The 21,325-nt window shown below is 43.9% G+C and overlaps 1 protein-coding gene across 1 annotated transcript in view; it reads left to right on the top strand.

Annotated features, from left to right (window-relative positions):
- PIK3C2B (phosphatidylinositol-4-phosphate 3-kinase catalytic subunit type 2 beta) overlaps positions 1-21,325 on the top strand; it is a 935,041-nt gene that overhangs the window by 806,341 nt on the left and 107,375 nt on the right. The window contains exon 29 of the mRNA XM_077481256.1: positions 4,163-4,280. Within this exon, the coding sequence (XP_077337382.1) occupies positions 4,163-4,280 (118 nt within the window). The remainder of the gene's footprint in view (positions 1-4,162; positions 4,281-21,325) is intronic.

Genomic DNA, 21,325 nt, shown 5'->3' with positions numbered 1-21,325 from the left:
TGCCTGCATGCCTATGGCAATTAGCAATTGTTAATGTTTAGCAGTTTTGAATTTTTAACTTTTAATTTTTTTAATCTGTAATTTTCAGTTAAATATTGGGCAGAAGGTTAAATTTTGCATAATGTGCAGTTATACACCTATGCTATACCTATGTTTATGCGCATTTTTTAGTTGGTATGATCAGGTAGGGTAGACCCATAAAATATGATGGGGTCGTAGGTAGGATACTTTAGATTAAAAACACCTTCTAGATTATTGCTAAATAATGTTTTCAATTAATTATTTTTAATATCCACATTGTCATTTTTCTATCAAGCCGCATAAACACCACGTGGACTTAAAGAGGAGTTTCCCTTAAAAAAAGAAAAAAAAATGTAAAGTCAGCAGCTACAAATACTGCAGCTGCTGACTTTTAATAATCAGACACTTACCTGTCCCAGGGTCCAATGATGCGGGGAAACGAAGCCCTGTTCGCCCCCCATTCTCTTGGTGGCACCGGCATTGCAACTGTGGGCACAACCTGGCACCCACTGTGCATGCGTGTGCCGTGATTGGCCGCGTAGTCATCTGGGACCTGTCACGTGTCCTAGATGACTGACAGGAGGGAGGGGCGGAGCTGAGCCCTTCCTGTGCCAAGAGGAAGTGACGTCAGGAGCCCAGGCACTAAAGGAAGCAGACTACGAGGGACCCGCTAGCAACAGGCATTTAGTGGTGAGTTAAATTTTATTTATTTTTTAGCAATTTTAAGCATTTTTATGTTTTTTTTGTGTGTGGAACACCACTTTAAGCGTGGTATTGGGTTTTCCCAGGAAGAATGAGACGTACAACTCCACACGGTTTCGTTTGATTTTAACTTATGTTAATATTAATTTTGGCTTGTATGCTTAAGTCCAGTCCTATTTAATCGCCTAGAAATAGCCCTGTATACTAATAAGGAATATGCTGGTGGTAATGTATATATAGTTGCAATGATCCAGACTAATTCTAATAATGTTTTTACTATGAATTTATACAATATAATGTATTAAAGCAAATAGTACATGGATAAAAATCAGTTCATGTCCTGAAAATATCAGTACTAACACAGCGCTAAACAATAAACAAATTAAAGTCCCAAATAACAGCATAAAAATCCAAAAGGAGTTTGTGCAGAAAGGGTGACAATGATGGTATAATCAACGCTGTGAGGTGATAATAATGTTCATCAAAAAGTGCTGTAACTACTTCATCCACCAGGATTGCACCAATATTTCACCGCGTGAAGTTCATAGCCCCTCAGGGGGTTAAACTCACCAGATATAAGAATAATAAGCGCCTTTAAGGGAATAATCTCGTTTTTATATACCGCAATTCAAATGTCCTCCACCAGGGTTTGTCTTCCTTACTTGCTTCTGGGCTCTCACTCTTTCTGCTACACCCTATCTTCTCTCTTCTCGTGCCAGATGGAGTAGTTACAGCACTTTTTGATGAACATTATTATCACCCCACAGCGTTGATTATACCATCATTGTCACCCTTTCTGCACAATCTCCTTTTGGATTTTTATGCTGTTATTTGGGACTTTAATTTGTTTATTGTTTAGCGCTGTGTTAGTACTGATATTTTCAGGACATGAACTGATTTTTATCCATGTACTATTTGCTTTATGACTTTTTCTACTTTAACGGCTGCTGCCCTATAGACCCTCGAGACTAATTCGATAGGTCATTATTATATCTGTTTACTATTTTTCTGAATGTTTGGTCTGCTGAAATAGGCGCTGAGTGGGGTACTGTGGGCCTATCTTATACCCTTTTTGTTCTATAACAATATAATGTATGTCTATTAACCTCCCTGGCGGTATGATTCAGTCTGGAATTAGGTGCTGAAAGCGGTACAATTATTTTGCACGGAAATCTGGCTTTTATTTTGTAGTCCTGTAATTCTTAGGAATAACGCTCTTAAATCTGTTCAAACCAGAGTCTAGCAGACATCCCGGGTATGATAAAGTTTATAATATAATAAAGAATAATAAAAATTATTCAATAATGTAATCAAATCCAAAAACACAGAAAAATTGACACTTTTTGGTTGCTATGGACAATCTCCAAATTCCAGGCAGTAAAAAACAGTATTTATAATATAAAAGTGCATGCAGGGCACTGCACAGACCACTAGGGACAAAGGGGGTGTGTATTTTTTAATACAGCACTGTAATCTGTAAGATTACAGTGCTGTGTGTGTTTTGTGTGTTTTTACTTTTTTGAATTTGCCGCCGTTCTCCGCTCCCGTGCGCCGTAACGTCGCAGGGAACAGAGCTCGGTGGCATTCGGCACTGTGAATCGAGCGCAGGACAGCTCGATCACACAGCGTGGCGGACATCACTGGATCCAGGGGACAAGGTGAGTAACTCTCCCTGTGTCCTCCCCTGCATCGAGCGAAACCATCCCGAGTCTGGCTCGGGGTTACCGCTCCTATCAGTATATTCCTACCCCGAGCCAGACTCGGGATTACCGCTAGGGGGGTTAATGAGCTTTATGTGATTGGGTCTGCTGTATAAACAAAGGCTTCACTGGCATATATATATACATGTACTATTAGTTTCTACAATGTACCATTATAATGGTCCGTTGTAGAGTCACATGTCTAGGGGAATGCCTGCCATGAGCCGTAATATGCCTATCCATCCATATTTATACTTATATGCTCATTTTCCTACATTTTATCCACCGCTAATCCCCTATGTTTTCCCTTGGGGGTGGCAGTGGGCGCCCTTGGGGTTTCACATCCTTGGTGGGATGTGGATGGCAGTCCTGGAATTGGGACACCTTGCCTTATTGTCCCCAGCTTTTTAGGGGAGAATGCTTGCTTTCCCCGGCCAATGCTAGGGTGTGGCGCATGTGTGGGCACTTAGTGGCCTGCCAGGCCACGAGCTTGCGCAATAGTCCGCCGAACCACTAGAGAGAGAAGAGCACAGCTCGACTCGGGAATGACTTGAACGCAAATCCACCTGCACTTCCTGGTTACAGTGCATTGTGCATACCACACCACCCAAGTAGTTGTGGCGCCAAGCACCTTCATACACAGCACCCAGTGTGGCGTGCAGACCTCACTGATTAAAATGATGGCGGCCTCCTTTCCCTCCCCCCTCCACCTCCTCCTTGCCCTGCACAAGCATCTACCAGAAAAGAACACACTACTTGAATGGTATACAGCAGGGGAGAAAAACACAGCAAAAGGGTAGGTGTTTCCTATGCAAAATCAATCAGTACTATGCTAAAATGTGATATGGGGAAATACTAGGCTAAATTGCTATGTTGGCTGACAGCCTTTGTGCATGCTGAGGTTGCGCTCCCTCGTTGGCGAAGGGATATAACTCCCTGCTCATAGGCTAAAGGGCAACTTTATACAGAAAGCTTTTAGTGCTTAGATGGTTGATAGCAATATATAGTATGTATTTTAGGATGGATTAACATGGTGGGCAGCGCCCATTTAGATGGGTGTGGCAAGCTCTGGTGGGCGTCCTCCATCATAACATGTAAGCTGTTTGTGATGCCATCTGGTTCCTCCTAACATCTGGTCCAGGTTGCAGGTGTCCAGAGATATGGTTCCAAATTGTTGGAGCACTGATGAGCCTTTTTTTAATGCTTGTTTGTGAGTATTACTCATTGTTACAATTTTTTAAATACATTTTATCTATGGTAATGCACAAGGTCAGTGTGCCCCCTTTTTATGTGTTTCAGTTCTAAGGATACCCATTGTTCTGAGGCGGGCAGCAAGACCTTTGACATTCCATACTTAATCCAAAGGATAGGCTACACCCTCTACTCATAGACTAAGCTCCCGAGCGCAGGAGATTGTGTTGTGGTGTTTGGATTTTTACATACTGCCTACTGCCATACCTCAAAGCGCCTGTCCTGCACATACTACCTACTGCCAGTCCCTCCACACTCCTCTCCTGAACTGCCTACTTCCCTAATGCTCAGCACTCCTCTTCTGCGCATACTTCCTGCCATCATGTCCTATAACATGTCTATCCTGCACATGCTGTGTACTGTGACGCAACATTACTTCTGTTATCCCTAACCTTGCCTGTCCTGAACAGGCACACTTTTGCTAGTTACACATTACATATAAAGGATTTGAATGAAAATGTTCTATGAATGATATATTCTTCTTTCAGCTTCCCAAGCCGCTTTGTGATTGGTCGTTCCCGAGGAGAGGCAGCAGCTGAGCGTCGGAAAGAAGAGTTAAATGGATATGTCTGGCATTTGATCCATGCTGCTGCTCAGGTAGCTGAGGTGAGGAGAAATGGCTTGATGTTTACATACCACATTATTGAGTTCAATATTTTCAGGTAATTTGTTTACTAGTAAAAAACGGCATATACTTTGTGAGTACATGTCATGGTGTGGTGGTACACATGCCAAATGACTTTGAGACCTATCTAACTTCACATTGCCCACTCTTGTATCCAACCCAATACACTAATCTGGAAGCCGGATATCACCCCAGATGAATTACTCCACATTGTGGTTTACTTCAGTCAGGCAAAACTCCTGGAACTTATAGGCTCCCAGCTGAATACTACAAACACTATGCTGATATTCTTGTTCCCTGTTTACATAAGACATTGTCGCATGCCTTCAAAATCAAGGCCCTCCATGGAAGCTGTCATTGTGGTAATACCTAAACCTAGGAAAGACCCCGATAAGTGCAACTGCTCTCGACCAATTTCCCTCCTGAACTTGGATGCAAAAATCTTGGCAAAGGTCTTGGCTGGGAGATTTACTTCTGTTTCTACTAATCTGATCCACAAAGATCATTCAGGGTTTATCCTGGATAGAGGCACTGACATCAACCTCCATTGCTTATTCACACTTTTATCTCTTAAGCATGACTTTATTGGCACTAGGGTATTGTTTTTTTAGAAGCTGAGAAAGCATTTAATTTGGGGGAGTGGTCATACCTATGGTCAACTTAAACAAAATTTGATTTGGGGCCTAAATTTATAACATGGATTATGCTCCTATGCACAGCCTTCACAGTTAGCATGTTTGCCAACAATATACTTTTAACTCCATTATCTTTTATAGAGGTTTAGAAGACAGGGCTTTATGAAGCCCTCCCCTCAAGTCTGTTTGCTTTGGCTATGGAACCCATGGCAACACTTATTTGCAACAACCTGAATATTAATGACATGCGGGTAGGTTCACTAGAGGACAAGTTGTCAGTGTAGGCTGATAATGCTTCGTCCTACTTAACTGATGCTCAGTCCTCTTTGACGGCCCTGTTGCAGATCTTTTTTTTATTATTATCGGACAAAAAGAGTGGTGTCAAAAAGTTCACATAAGGCACGTCAACAGTGGATATACAAAATGCTGGCACTAAGGCCAATGTCGTCTATACAGGTAATACGCCTTAAATGTATGTCTCCACTGAAAACAATACTAGACACCCTATCACTCAAAGTGTATTTCTAACACATAGCATGTACATAGAAAAAAATACACCCCAAAATACATTCTGCTACTCCTCCTGAGTATGGCGATATCACGTGTTTGACTTTTTCCCAACCTACATCCTAGCCACATAGAGAGGCCAAATATCCAAGGAGCACTATCAGGTTCATATTCAGTACAGGCAGAGATATTGTCAGCACAGCCAAAGCATTGGTTCAGGTAGCAGGCATAGATATTGTCAGCACAGCCAAAGCATTGGTCTAGGTAGCAGGCAGGGATGTGGTCCGCAACAGCAAAAGGAATACTGTCCAAAGTCAGTACAGGTAGCAGGCAGAGATATGGTCAGTGCAGCCAAAGTATTGGTCCAGGCAACAGGCACATGGTCCATAAAAAGTCCTGGGCCAGTGCAGGCAGAGATACTGTCATCACAGCCAAAGTATTTGTTCAGGCAGCAGGCAGGATTATCAAGCTTAGGGCCTTGGTCTGGAAAGAATGGGGACAGGGGCAGAGGCTTTTCCCACCCAAATCACTTTGAAGACTCCAGACCCTGTTCTGGGAATTACAAAACCCAGTGAAAACCAAAAACATTTTTTCTCAAATGATAACACTATTCTGAAGCACCTCACATATGTGAGACCCCTGTGTTATCTTGAATACCACTACTACAGTAGCAGGGCGAAAGATCAGTCCAATTGGCAGGCAAAAAACATGGTTGAATAACAGGCAGAGGTAATTGCAGGTGGAAGGCAGAAACTTGGTTGATAGGGTCGGCTCACCTGAAAGGCAGAAATGTGACGGTTAAATAATGCAAGACAGCAGGCTAAGGCATAGTCGATAAACATAAAATAATAAAAATACTGCGCTGTCTATTGAACCACTCTACTGCTTATGTGATAAATCTATAACTACTGCTGCAACTTAAAGTGTGAGACACACACAATAATGGAAATTTGCAAAGAGATAAGCTGCGCAGCTTATCTCTCTGCAAATAGTTGATAAACAGGCCAGGGTCAGTTCACATGGCAGGCAGTGTTATGGTTGGTTGAGACACTAGGGAAATCAGCACAGAAATTGAAAACGGGGAAATGGCAGTCTGTTAGAAATATGGGCTAATAGTTTAGGGAAGTGTGATCACGTCTGAAGCATTCTCTGGCGTATAGGCCAGGTTGGGAAGGACATTGGGGACAATGAAAACTGGTCTTTCCTAACTCCTCTTTTGCTGCACACCTTTCTAGCAGTGATCCTTTCTGGCAAATCAGGGCAGTGACAATATTTTTGATAAATTTGAGGAAGGTGTTGGGCCTTTCCATTGACTATTGATAGGTGATGTATGCATTAAAAATGTCCAAATGGAAAAAGTAAATTGCAACTTTTTTATACTAGAAGAGGGACTTTTGTGTTGATGGATAGAGCTATAGCATTCTATCAATCCCCACCCCCCATAAAGCTATTGAATTTTATCAATCCACCTCCCCCGCCATATGAATTTATTCTAATCGTGAATACATCCAGGTTTTTGAACGGGACCGCATCTTCCTTAAAGTTTCACCGGGATGTCATCAAGAATGGTGGACATTCTCCTATCCCTCCACTTCAGGGCCCTTCCTTTTTTTTCTTGCTCTACTGCAGGCCTAAGTTTTTCCAAGGTACACGTGGCAGAAAGGGGGCAAACTCGTATAATAATTGTCCATGTAAATGTGATCCCCTTTTTAGAACAGTGGGGGTAGGTCCCAGACAAATTTGCCACTTATTCTCATGTACGTTGGGCACTCGGGGGGCTGGAGTTGGGAGTATCTTCCTTTGTTCACGTGGAAGGCATGCACATATCAAGTGGTGATTTCACAGAGCTTGTTGAGCTTCAGTCTGTACCTGGCCCTCTTCCTGGGAATGTACGGCTTAAATCCCAGCCGGCCTGTGAAATGGACCTGGGATTCATCCATAGAGATATTCTGGTCAGGGACATAAAGTTTGGCAAACTTCTTAGAAAAATAATCAATTAGGGGGCAAATTTTATATAGTTTATCAAAGTTGGGATAATCTCAGGGAGAGCACTGTGAGTTATCACTGAAATGCAGGAATTGCATGATCATGTCATAGCGGGATCTGGACATGACAGCTGAAAAACTTGGCATGTGGTGGATGGGGTTGGTAGACCAATAAGCATGCAGTTTTTTTTTTTCGTTTTTTTTTTGGAAGCCCCATGTTGATCTAAACTCTTTCAATGTTAGGTGTCTCCAGTAGAAAGAACGGGCATAGCATAAATTGGGGTTGTTATCTATGTATTGTCGGGCAAAAAAGTCTCCGAAAAATTTTACTAGCCGGAACTGTAATTGGACAGTAAGCTCTCCCCGCTGCTTTCATCCGGCAGGCTTAGGATGTGATATGCCTCTTCAGTAGTAAAAAATTTTTTGGGACATGGTGGTTGAATGGCAGGTGTTGAGCCGCACGTTGGGTGCTGATGGGCCGCACGTCGGGTGCTGATGGGCCGCACGTCGGGTGCTGCTGGGCCACATGACACATACTGCTAGGCCGCACGACATGTACTCTGATGGGTTGGTGATAGGTCATCAGGCTGGTGACAGGGACTCGTTTTACTCTGATGAGCTGGTGAGAGATACTCTGATGGGCACACAGGTCCTCTTTATTATGGGGCAATCAGGGCACAGTGATGCACAATATAACTGTAAACTCATTGTTTCCACAATCTCTGTGAGGAGAACCTAGTAACTAGTTACTGTGGTTTGTTTACATTTATGTGAACTTGTGACAATAGGGGCACTCCTGTGATTTAAAACAAAATAATAAAAAGAATACCCTAGTTACCTAGACATTAAAGATAAAATAAAATTATTATAGTGAAATTTTCTGCAGTGATCAAAAACAGATGATAAGTTAATATTCAGAGCATCTATACCTGCATGTGTATACAATAACAATTGCAATATTAAAAAAAACTATACAGTCCCATTTAGATGTTTATAAAAGATGCATAGAAAGTCCATTAAGGTGACTGAACACCACAGAATAGAGATTGTGATCAACTCCAAGTGATATAATTTCCAGAATGCAGTAAAGTCTTCTGAAGATGTTGGAAATCCCTTCACCACAGATTTCAACACGTAGGCACCCAATAATGATGGTAAAATTATCTGCTTACCAGATTTTGGTGACTACTTTAATTAAAAAGATAGTCAACTGCGCTTGTGTAGGTTTGTGCCTGCTCACATATGATATGACACAGAATCTACAGGTACCACTTTCTCCTCATAGGCTCAGACGGGGCATAGAGAAAGAGCAAATAATGGCCATAGCGTAATACTGTTTAATTAAAATAATTTAAAAGATAAAAGCCAAAAGGCTGCTTACAATATACAGTGCCCGACCCAGCACTGGGGCTGCTCGTTTATCAGGTTTGTCAGATTGTCGTGGTTCACCGCTACGAGCGGCGTGCGTTCCACCCTGTGCAACCGACAACCAGGTAAACCGGAAATTGTGTACAAAAATGTGACCAGGTACCGCCTCGACGTACGTTTCATTTACACGTCTTCAGAAAGCGTACCTGGTCACTGGGGTCAACGTTTTTCTCTTATATTCACCGACCGACACACCGCTCCTCTCTGTAACTAAATGGGTTTGTTAGGAGAACTAGGCAAAAATTGTAACACAATACACAGAACTTTAGTCCTTCCCCGGGGGGCGGACCCTGTGCTAACAACCCTCCCTGCTCCCAGGCAGCACTCCGTTTTATTTTGGCTAGTGAAGGAGAATGACCTAGGAACCCTGCGGGCCCTTTGGTCCATTTTTTTGATGCAGGTTTGATGTTTTTTGCGCAAGATGAAATATCCTGGGATCTTCTATCAACTGCCGGCTGGGTGACAGGCTGGTTAAGTTATCCTTGTAGTCTCCCCAGTCCGGCCATCGAGTGTGTGCAGGCCGCAGCTAAGGCTCGGCAGGCCACAACATACCTCGGCTCCAGAGGTGGTCGGTGAGCTTCAATGCTCCGGGGTAAACATATGACCAGGCTACTGATGTCTGGATCACAGTATACTGGGCCAGCAGCTACCCTGTAACTGCGCAGGAGTAGGTCTGTGATGGAATGTCTCCCAGCTCTTCAGGACTGGTAATACGGGCTCTCCCTGCTTCGGTGGGGTGAGCAGCTGGGCATTCCCTGGGAGGTCTATTCGGGGGGCCACCTCACCATATCCTCTTCTCTTCCCACGTCCCTATCTCCCCTCCTTCCCCCCTCCGGGGGGATGGCTGCATGTGCTGCAAACGGTGTGTGTGTGGGGTTCCTTGGGTCTCTCACCTGTAGGGGGTTCTGTGCGGCTAGCATTGGTCCTGGTCCCGGTCTGGGGGGTCCCACAAGGTGTCTGTGAAGGTGTTCTTGCTGAATGCAGGCAGCACTGTTCTGTGATTTTTCCTGTCACCACATGGCGCTGTCCGGCGGACATTTTGACTGTGGGCAAAGCAGGTTCCCCTTGTGAGCCTCAGCAGCCTTTTTCTATAGGATTTTCCTATTAGTTGCATTGGCGGCCATTTTTTTGAAGCCCAAGAGCTCTTTTCACCACAGTTCTCTTGTGACAGCTTTACATGTGCTCTCACATGCTGTTTCCTGTGTCCACTGTGTATACAGGACACTGGATGGCTCTTCCCTGAACGCTGGTGCAAGCTCATTTCACCGCTATTTTATACAGCTGCTGCCGACACAGTTTCTTCACTCTGCAACTGGGTAACTTAGGGACTACAGGCACAGCTAGTGACATTCGCAGAATGCCCCAGGGTGGTGAGTCTGGCGCTAGGTACCCCCCCCCCACGCAGTGGCAGCAGGAGGGTGGGACCTTCACTGTCCTAAGTCCCCTTGCAGGTGGCAGACAGGGTAGGGTCAGCATGGCTTCAGAAACTGTTGTTTCTTCCCCCGAAATCCTGGCTATTGCAACCAGGTCACCTGCGGATAGCGCTGTGCCCATGGACACCCTGACGGCGGTCCTTAACTCTTTTGTTGCTAAAATAGAGGCGGTGCGTGGAAGGAAAGGTGCGCCCTTACCCCTCCCCGTCCTCTGGGGAGAGCTCTGATGCAGACTCGGGCCCTGCTGTGGCTGGTGACCCCTGCTCTGACCTGTCAAACGAGGCTGACCAGGACCATTCAGACAGTGAGGGTGATTCCCCGTCCGGGTCTGGGTCCGGGCACGACAGAGCACTTGTTGGATAACTTATCACAGCTGTGCGTGATACCCTGAAGATGCAGGAGCCAGCGGATCCCTCTGCTGATGTATCGGTCCCTTTTGGGTCCCGCAAGCCAGCACGTTCACCTAAGGTGTTCCCATATTTGGCTTATTTTGACAAGTTCATCTACAGGGAATGGGGTCGGCCGCAAAGAACCCTTTCGGTCCCCAAAAACATGGCGGCACGTTACTCCTTTGAGGAAAGCCTTCTCAAGAAATGGTCGGCTCCTTGGGTTGTGGACCCCCCAGTATCCAGGTTAAATAAAGTAACCACAATCCCGGTAGAGGGGACTCCTGCATTCAAGGATCCCATGGACAGGAAGGCCGGGGCAGTGGCTCGTTCCTTGTTTACGGTTGTGGGGTCAGCCGTGCGACCAGTACTGGCATCCACACTGGTGTCACAGACACTGACTGAGTGGGCAAAACTTTTGCACTGCGAATTGGGAGAGTAAAACGCCTCCCCTGTCTGCGTAAAACTAGCAGATCAACTAGTGAAATGCCTTAAGTATGTTTGTGACGCGGCCCTGGTTATCTCCCTCTGTTATCCAGGGCTTTAGTGTCAGCTATGGTGCTGAGGCGCCTGATTTGGCTTGCTGGTCTGCTGACCAGGCATCCAAAAAAGCCCTGACGGATCTTCCTTTCCTTGGTGACCGGCTCTTTGGAGTTTCATTGGATGACATTATTAAAAATACCATGGGTGGTAAGAGTACACTACTCCCACAGGCCAGGAAGGCTAAGGAGCCACGCCGCAGGCAAGGGCCCTCTTTTTCCGCTCACAAGCGGCTTTTTCGTCCGCCCGGTGCTACGACAAAACGTTCCCAGCCCGGCAAGACGTCCACGGGCGGTCAAAAGCGTCCCGGGAACCGCAAGTCTAACAAGCGAACAAAAGTGCTACTGCATGAAGGTTTGCCCCCACCCGCATATCAGGTGGGGGTCGCCTTCGGGAGTTTGCAGCCCGGTGGACCTCCCGGTTATCCGACCAATGGGTCTGTGACCTGATTTCCACAGGCTACAAGATAGAGTTTCTCTCTTGGCCGCCAAACAGATTCTTCCTCTCCAGCATACCCGCGTCCCTGGTTCGCCGGGAGGCCCTGCTAGGGGCGGTAAGGGACTTGCTGAATCAGGGGGTGATTGTACAAGTTCTGGAATCGGAACGCTTCCAGGGGTTCTACTCAAATCTGTGGTTCCCAAGAAAAAGGGGTATGTCCAATCTTGGACTTAAAAGCCCCCATAACTTTGTAAAAGTGCAGAGGTTCACAATGGAATCAGTTCGCACAGTAGTCGCTGCACTGCATCAAGGGGACTCCCTGGCGTCTTTGGACATCCAGGATGCGTACCTGCACATACCCATATGCCTTTGGCATCAAAAATGTCTGTGTTTGGCAGTCGGGGAAGCCCATTACCAGTTTGTGGCTCTTCCCTTTGGCCTGGAATCAGCCCCCCGAGTCTTTACCAAAGTACTGGCTCCAGTATTGGCGTTGTTGCGACAACGCGGGATCGTGATCGTGGGTTACGCCAGTCTCTCAGGCTGGGGTGGAGTGATGGGGAATCAGTCGGCTCAGTGCCTCTGGTTGACGGATGAATCCAGGTTGCCGATCAATCTGCTTTAATTGAGAGCCATCAGGCTGTGCCTCCACACGTGGTCGACATGTCTTCAAGGATGTCTGACCAGGATACAGTCAGACAATAACACGGCTGTGGTGTACATAAATCACCAAGGGGGAACAAGAAGCTCAGCCGCTGCTCGGGAGGTCGCTCACATACTTCGGTGGGCAGAGCAACACGTTCTGGTCCTGTCAGCCATTTACATCCCGGGGTGGAAAATTGGCAGGCAGACTATCTGAGCCATCAGATGCTGGACCCAGGAGAATGGGTGTTGCATCCAGAGATATTCAGGCTGCTGTGCCTGAAATGGGGCACACCAGATGTGGATCTATTGGCCCCCCGTCTCAATCGGAAGGTGCCGAGATTTGTGTCCAGGACAAGAGATCCATTGGCAGACGCGCTGGTGGCTCCGTGGGATCAGTACCAGCTGATCTAAGCCTTTCCTCCACTAAAGCTGTTGCCACGTCTGCTTCGCAGAGTGGAAGCCGAGGGGATCCCAGTAATCCTGGTTGCCCCAGATTGGCCTCAGCGGCCCTGGTACGCAGACCTGGTGTGTCTGGTGGCAGGTGCTCCCTGTCGACAGCTGCTGCGAGAGGACCTCCTATCTCAAGGTACAATCTTTCACCCTGCTTTACCATCGCTGGTTTTAACGACATGGCTATTGAGAGCCAGGTGCTGAGGAACCGGGGTCTGTCGGGCTCTGTGATTCCAACTATGCTGAGGGTGCGGAAATCTTCTTCACGGAAGATTATACCATTGTACCTGGAAGGCCTACGTCTCCATGTGTGAGGAGAAAGGGTGGCATCCGCGCTTCTTTTCTATATCCAGGATCCTGCTGTTTCTTCAGAAAGGAGTAGGCCAGAAATTGGCGTTGAGCACCATTAAGGGGCGAATTTCAGGCCTGGCTGTCTTTTTTTCAGCGACCCCTGGCGTCTCACTCATTAGTGAGTACCTTTGTTCAGGGGGTTCGACATGTAGTCCCTCTCGTGCGTCCATCATTACCCCCATGGGATTTGAACCTGGTGTTGGCGCTTCAGAAGCCGCCGTTTGAGAATATCAGGGAGATTCCCCTGTTTACCCTTTCACAGAAGGTGGTCTTTCTAGTGGCCATCACATCGGCCAGGAGGGTTTCGGAATTGGCGGCCTAGTCCTGCAAGTCGCCTTATCTGGTCATCCACAGGGATAAGGTGGTGTTGCGTCCTCAACCATCCTTTCTACCAAAGGTGGTTTCAGCTTTTCATATCAATGAGGACATTGTATTACCATCGTTGTGTCCTAAGCTGAAGCATCCCAAAGAGGTGGCCATTCATGCTCTCTATGTGGTTAGGGCTCTGAAGGTGTACTTGTCTGCCACGGCTCCCTTTCGGAAGTCAGACTCACTGTTTGTTTCGGTGGCTGGTCCAAAGAAGGGTATGGCGGTCTCGTCGGCCACCATTTCCAGGTGGATCAGACAGATTGTAGTCCAAGCCTATGCCTTAAAGGGGCAGGTGCCCCCCTTTCCAGTCACGGCCCACTCTACAAGAGCTATCGGAATGTCTTGGGCCTTCGGACACCAAGCGTCTGTCCCTCAGGTGTGTAAGGCGGCGACCTGGTCATCTGTTCTTACGTTTACCCAGTTTTACAAGGTAGACGTCAGTGCATCGGCTTTTGCCTGTTTTGGCCGCAAAGTTTTGCAGGCGGCCGTGTAGTTGCAATTGAGATTTTTTCCTGTTTTTTTTTTTTATATATAAAAACGCAGTACTGTTTGTTAATGCACTGTTGCATTACTTCCGCAAAAAGGTTGCAGTGTTGGGGATCTCTCCTGTTGAGAATGCCCGGTTATGGCGGTGTGTTTTTTTGTACATTGCTGTTTTTTTGTGGGTTTAGTTTCACTAGTTCCCACTTGCCATGGTGGATGAAGTTTTTTAATGCTGTTTTTTCCCACCTCTCGTTTGGCACTGCTTGGGGACGTCCTATTTAGTTACAGAAAGGAGCTGTGTTGGTCGGTGAATATAAGAGAAAATAGGACTTTTGTACTCACCGTAAAATCCTTTTCTCTGTAATTCACCGACCGACACAGCACCCACCCCTCCTTTTCTCTACGTTGTACTGCTTTTTGGCGTACTGAGCTCTGCCTGGGAGCAGGGAGGGTTGTTAGCACAGGGTCCGCCCCCCGGGGCAAGACTAAAGTTCTGTGTATTGTGTTACAATTTTTGCCTAGTTCTCCTAATGGCAGGCTAACAAACCCATTTAGTCACAGAGAGGAGCTGTGTTGGTCGGTGAATTACATAGAAAAGGATTTTACGGTGAGTACAAAAATCCTATTTTTATAGTGCCAATCAACGGCAAATACCATTCGAAAAAAAAATTGTGCGTAGCCTCTGTCCTCCTCAGGTGTTTTGAACTGAACGCCATTTACAACATATTGTTCTCATACTCTATTATTTAAAAAAAACTATAAAAATAGCATTACTTATTTTTACCTGACAGATTACAAAAATCTTTAAAAAAAAAACGAAACATACAAAGACTATATTTACCATAAATCATCAGGTTACGATAATCTTACGCAAATACAGATTATTATATAAACGCCATTAACATTATCGATCTTGTGGTGACAATACAGGTATGACTGATATAGATTTGAAATTATTTTCAACTACAAACTTTTCTCATACATTTTTTAAACAATGGGAAAATAATAAATATTGATACAAACAGATGACAATTGATAGGTGTTAAATATCTATAAAAAATACTATCTTTTTTTGGAAATTTTATTAATAATGTAACAATCAATTATGATTTAATACCCATAATCCCTATTTCCTATATTGGGTATAGTATTAAATAGATGCGCATAAAAATCTTGATTTGTTTATATATATATATATATATATATATATATATATATAATCCAACATCCATAATATTCCCCCTTTCGAATATCATGTCTTAATATCTACTCACTACATTGGGGTAGAATATCGGAGTACGTATATGCACACGGGTGAACATAAATGGATATTGGATACTTTTTGGTAATTTACACTTATAGCAAGAGAGTGTAAAAATCTACATATGAGGTAATGGTGTACCACCATAGTTGCAAAGAAGATTCGCCAAATAGGATAAACATATGAATTTTGACTTCAGCTAATTGTTGGATAAGAAGCAATTTAAATGAATATAGAGCTTAATTTAAATTGCTTCTTGTCCAACGATTAGCTGAAGTCAAAATTCATATGTTTATCCTATTTGGTGAATCTTCTTTGCAACTATGGTGGTACACCATTACCTCATATGTAGATTGTTACACTCTCCCGTAAATTACCAAAAAGTATCCAATATCCATTTATGTTCACCCATGTGCATATATGTACTCTGATATTCTACCCCAATGTAGAGAGTAGATAGTATGACATGATATTCGAAAGGGGGAATATTATGGATGTTGGATCATATATATAAAAAATCCCAGATTTTTATGCACATCTATTTAACCACTTTCAGACCGGACCATTTTGCTGGTCAATGACCAGAGGTCTTTTTACAATTTGGCACTGCGCTGCTTTAACTGCTAATTGCGCGGTCATGCAATGTTGTACCCAAACAAAATTTGCGTCCTTTTCTTCCCACAAATAGAGCTTTCTTTTGATGGTATTTGATTGCCTCTGCGATTTTTATTTTTTGCGATATAAACGTAAAAAGACCGCAAATTTTGAAAAAAAATGATATTTTCTACTTTTTGTTATTAGAAAAATCCAATAAACTCAATTTTAGTCATACATTTAGGCCAAAATGTATTCAGCCACAAAATTTTATTTTTATTTTTTTACACAAAGTTTTCACTAAATGATATATTGCTCACACATGCTATGGGCATATGTGAAATGACACCCCAAAATAAATTCTGCTGCTTCTCCTGAGTACGGGGATACCACATATGTGGGACTTTTTGGGAGCCTAGCCGCGTACGGGGCCCCGAAAACCAAGCACCGCCTTCAGGCTTTCTAAGGGCGTAAATTTTTGATTTCACTTCTCACTACCTATTACAGTTTTGAAGGCCATAAAATGCCAAGATGGCACAAACCCCCCCCAAATGACCCCATTTTGGAAAGTAGACACTCCTAAATTTAGGGGTACACTAGTGAGACTAGGTAATAAATGGCGGGTGCCCTGAAACTATAAAAAAATAACTAACCAACCAGCGTCACCTGTAACAGTTATATGGTGATCACTGGTGAAAGGGTTAACTAGGGGGCAATTAGGGGGCTTTATGCGGTAGTATATGGGGGTCCCTGGCGCTATAAAAAGCTGCGGCGAACCTAAATGCCTACCTGCCTAACTAGCGTCACCTGTGACACTAATACAGCGATCAGAAAAATGATCGCTTATTAGGCTGGGTTCACACTGGTGCGATGCAGGAACGCCACGAATCCGCGGCGGGTTCCCGCATCGCATGCCTCCCGGCGGCAGTTCACACTGCCCTATGCGAACTGCTGGGAGTGTCAGTGAAATGTTAATGACACCCCCAGATCAGTTCGCATATCGCAGTGTGATCTGCAAACTCAGATCCCATGGTGTGAACACCCATGCGATCCGATTCTGCTGCAGACCAAAAAAAGGGTCCCGTGCGAATTTGCGGCGGGTGCGGCGCGAATTCAGCCATACTATCTGTATGGCTGAACTCGAATCGCACAGAGATCGGATGTGATTTGCACTGCAGTGCGGTGCGAATCACATTCGTTCTCATAAACCGCTGCAATGTGAACCCAGCCTTAGTGACACTGGCGACGGGGGGTGATCACGGGGTTAAACCTTTATTGGGGGGGTTAGGGGGGTACATTAGAACTAAAGGGGGCTAACCCTAACTGCCCTAACAGTTATTACAGTCACAAATGACACCAATGCAAAAAAATAAAAAGATTAAAAAAAAATGACATTGGTGTCACTGTGACTGGGGGGCAGGGGTAATTGGGGGGGGTGTGAGTGTGCCTGGCATGTTCTACTGTGTAGTGTCGTGTTGGTGCAACTCACCGATCCTCTCTCCTCGGTGTCGGAACGAAAAATACCGACACGGAGGAGAGATTACATCACTTCCTCTCCTGTGTTTACATTACAGGAGAGGAAGTGATGTCACTGAGCATTTCCATTCGTCGGGAGCGATCGCGAGGGGGTGGCCATGAATGAATGGCCGCCCCTTCATCCCGGATCGCTCCCGAACGAATACCGACCGCCGCAGGCACCGGGGGGGCCCGATCGGGCCCCCCACCCGCGGGAAGGCAGGGACGTACAGGTACGCCCATATGCCTGCCCGTGCCATTCTGTTGACGTACATCGTCGTGCGGCGGTCGGCAAGTGGTTAATATAGGAAATAGGGATTATGGGTATTAAATCATAATTGATTGTTAAATTATTAAATTTCCAAAGAAAGATAGGTGTTAAATATCTATAAAAAAATACTATCAATTGTCATCTGATTGTATCAATATTTATTATTTTTCCCATTGTTTAAAAAATGAATGAGAAAAGTTTGTAGTTAAAAATAATTTCAAATCTATAGCAGTCATACCTGTATTGTCACCACAAGATCGATATGTGGAGTTCTATGCTGTATAGCCAAGGTATATGAGTTAGGCAGACATCTAGAGGATAAATACGTTAATGACTTTTATATAATAATCTGTATTTGCATAAGGTTATCATAACCTGATGATTTATAGTAAATATAGTCTTTGTAGGTTTTCTTTTTTTTTTTTTATATATATATTTTTGTAATCTGTCAGGTAAAAATAAGTAATGTTATGTAGAGACGACCTTCCTTTTATTCAGAAAAAGTTCTTACAAATGGCTCTAGAATTCTGCCTCTTGCACAACTACTTCTGGTATGATGGTAAATTTTACAACCAGAAGAAAGGGGTAGCGATTGGCGCAAAGTTTGCGCCGAGTCTGGCGAACTTGTTTATGAGCCAATGGGAGGATATACGTATCTTTTCGGCCCGAAGACGAGAATTACTTTTCTACCAGAGGTATATAGACGATTTATTCTTCATCTGGCAAGGTACGGAAGAAACTTTGAAATCGTTTTCTGACAGTCTCAATATAAATAATAATAACATTAAATTATATTTTAATTGGAGTAAGGAGGTAATTCATTTTTTGGATGTAACTGTAATGAGGGAACGTACTAATTTATCCACAAAAGTTTTCTTCAAACCAACAGACGGGAATAGTTATATTCCAATTCAGAGTGGCCATCATCCTCTTTGGCTACGAGGTATTCCTAAGGGACAGTTCCTCCGTATTCGCAGAAACTGTACCTCTGATGATGACTACCTAGCGCAGGCAACTTTAGTAAGAGATACATTTCTAGAGAAAGGATATACCTCTGAAACCCTGGATCAGGAGTTAAACCAGGTTATGCAGATATCTCAAGAGAACTGCCTTCAACCCAAAGAAAGACCAATGGGAACGAACCATGAATGGGGTTTTATTAGTACTCTACATGGACAATATAAGGAGGTGGAAGAGATTGTCCAGAAACATTGGAACATTCTCAAATTGGATCGCACCCTTAAAGAGGAAGTAAACCCTGATGGGTTTACTTCCTCTTTTTTTCCCTGCAAAGGTAAAGCATAATGGACTACTATGCATCGCATAGTAGCTCATTATGTGTCACTTACCTGACACAGGAGCCAGCGAAGTCGCCGCTGATCCCTGTAGTCCGCCGCGTCCATCTTGCTGGTGGCGTCTCGCAGCTCCGACCAATGACAGCGGCGAAGCCGCGATGACGTCACTCCCGCGCATGCGCACGGGAGTCGCGCCTCGCAGCTCCGCCGCTGTCATACGGCGAGGCCGCGATGACGTCACTCCCGCGCATGCGCACGGGAGTCGACAAATTTGGCAAATCCATTCTTGGACTTGCCGCATTTAGTGCGCATGCGCGCCGCTGTCTACGGCGCATGCGCCGTAGACAGCGGTGCCCATTTTCGGGCAAATATCTCCTAAACCATATAGGTTTAGGAGATATTACTTGGACCTACAGGTAAGCCTTAATCTAGGCTTACCTGTAGGTCAAAGTTGTTTGGAAGGGTTTACTTCCATTTTAAGGAGGTTATTAGGGAAAAACCTAGATTTATATATAGATGTAATCCTTCTTTTGGTGATAAAATTATTAAAAAAGGTTTAGACCCCTCTTCCAGGCCACGTACGTTCTGGGACAGGGCAGGTTTTTTTGCCTGCCGCAAATGTAAGGCCTGTAAATCGGTACATAACCATCTGAGGGGTATTGATCAATTTACCTCTACCGGAAATGGACACACTTTTAAAATAGAGCAGTTCATCACATGCATAACGACACATGTGGTGTATGTTCTTCAGTGTCCATGCGGGTTTATGTATATAGGGCGAACTAAAAGAAAGTTATGTAAACGGGTGGCAGAACATATTTATAATATCTTTATCTGGTATAGAGACCACAGTGTCTCTTTGCATTTCAGACTTAAGCATAATAGGGATCCTACTGGCTTAAAGTTTTGGGGCATAGACAGGATCTTTTCCACTTGGAGGGGAAGTAATCTTGTCCAGGAAATATCGAAATGAGAAACTGAATGGATTTTTCGTGCCAATACGTTGAGTCCCCATGGCTTATATATAGAGGTGGACTTGAATTGCTTCATCAGTGATTACTGATGGCAGCGTTCAGTCTTCTCTCAGGGGTTTTCGATCTTGATTTTTTGCTAGTGTGAACGCCTTTTTATTTTTATATTTATTTTTATTTATTTATTTTATTTTATTTTTATTTCTATTTTACTTTTATTTTTAATTTTATTTTTATATTATTTTTATTTTATTTTATTTTTATTTTATTTTTATTTTTTCTTTATTTTATATATTATTGATTCTTTTTTATTTTTTGAGTTTATTTTTATTTTCATTTATTTTTATTTTATTTTGGGTTTTTTTGTTTTTTGAGTATTTTTTTTTAGTTTATTTTATTTTATTCATGATTAGCATTTTTTTTAAATATAATAAACTTTTGGTAGTAGGCGTTAACGCACGCTAGCGCGCCAGAAGTAGGTTGAGATTTATTTTAGAACATGCCCTGTGCAGGCTATACAGTCTACCTGGAATTTAGGATAGAATAAGAATTATATGAATGGTATTAATATACTAATAGTGGTAAAAGATGGAATCACAATAACTCTATTTTAGAGCGAAGTTTCATTTAGTAATAGGAGCGTAGTTTTACTTAGTAATAATTGTGGTGGGAATAACATTGAATTCCTTTTATTCTTCTTTTTTTTTCTATGTTACTCATAAGGAATTATATAATGACATTTGGGGAGAACCATTATTATTCTTCAGTGAAGTTTAAAGGTGATTTAGATTTACGAGGGAGTATTAATCTACTTCTGTTTCTGTATAATAACTTTTTATCTGTATTTATGTATTTTTTGTGTGACAATTTTAATTGCTGTATTAATCCAGTTTATTGTAAATGGCGTATATTGAATATGTTTGAGAGAATGGTGCTCTTTTTAAATGTCTTTTAATTAGCCATAAGTATGCAGAGTGGTGATGCAGTGTTTCCCAGAACACAATTAGAGTGGTATATAATCACTGAATTGCGGCAGATTGTCGGCATGTGTAGCATTACCAGAATATCTGGGAGCGGTGTATCATTTTATTTAAAAAGTGTTCGAATGGACATTAGTGCGTCTGACAACAGGATGAAGGCTTATCCTATATGCTGATGACGCTGGGCGACTCAGCTGTGGATTGATGACTGGATTGTCTGACGTAGTTTTGCCGTCTAATTGCTGTGCTGTGAGGCGTGCTGGTATAGTGACAACATGTACAGCTTATCCTGACACTTCCGTTTCCAGAATCTTATGAGGGATGAGGGGGCAGGGCGGAGGAGTGTCTCTGTGTCTGCTCGCCTCCCGCTCTGCATATAATCTCACGAGCTGCGCTGCCTGGCCACGCCCACAGATGAAGACGTAGTGACAAAACGCCTATGGGCGTGACCAAGCAGCTGTACGTCATCGCAGAGGAGAGGGTTTGAGTGTT

The sequence above is a fragment of the Lithobates pipiens genome, unplaced genomic scaffold (assembly GCF_037356315.1).
Source record: "Lithobates pipiens isolate NorthernLeopardFrog02 unplaced genomic scaffold, aLitPip1_a1.2 Scaffold_16, whole genome shotgun sequence".
Classification (NCBI taxonomy): Eukaryota; Metazoa; Chordata; class Amphibia; order Anura; family Ranidae; genus Lithobates; species Lithobates pipiens.
Note: the sequence above shows the minus strand (reverse complement) of the source record. Positions and strands in the feature narration are given on the sequence as shown.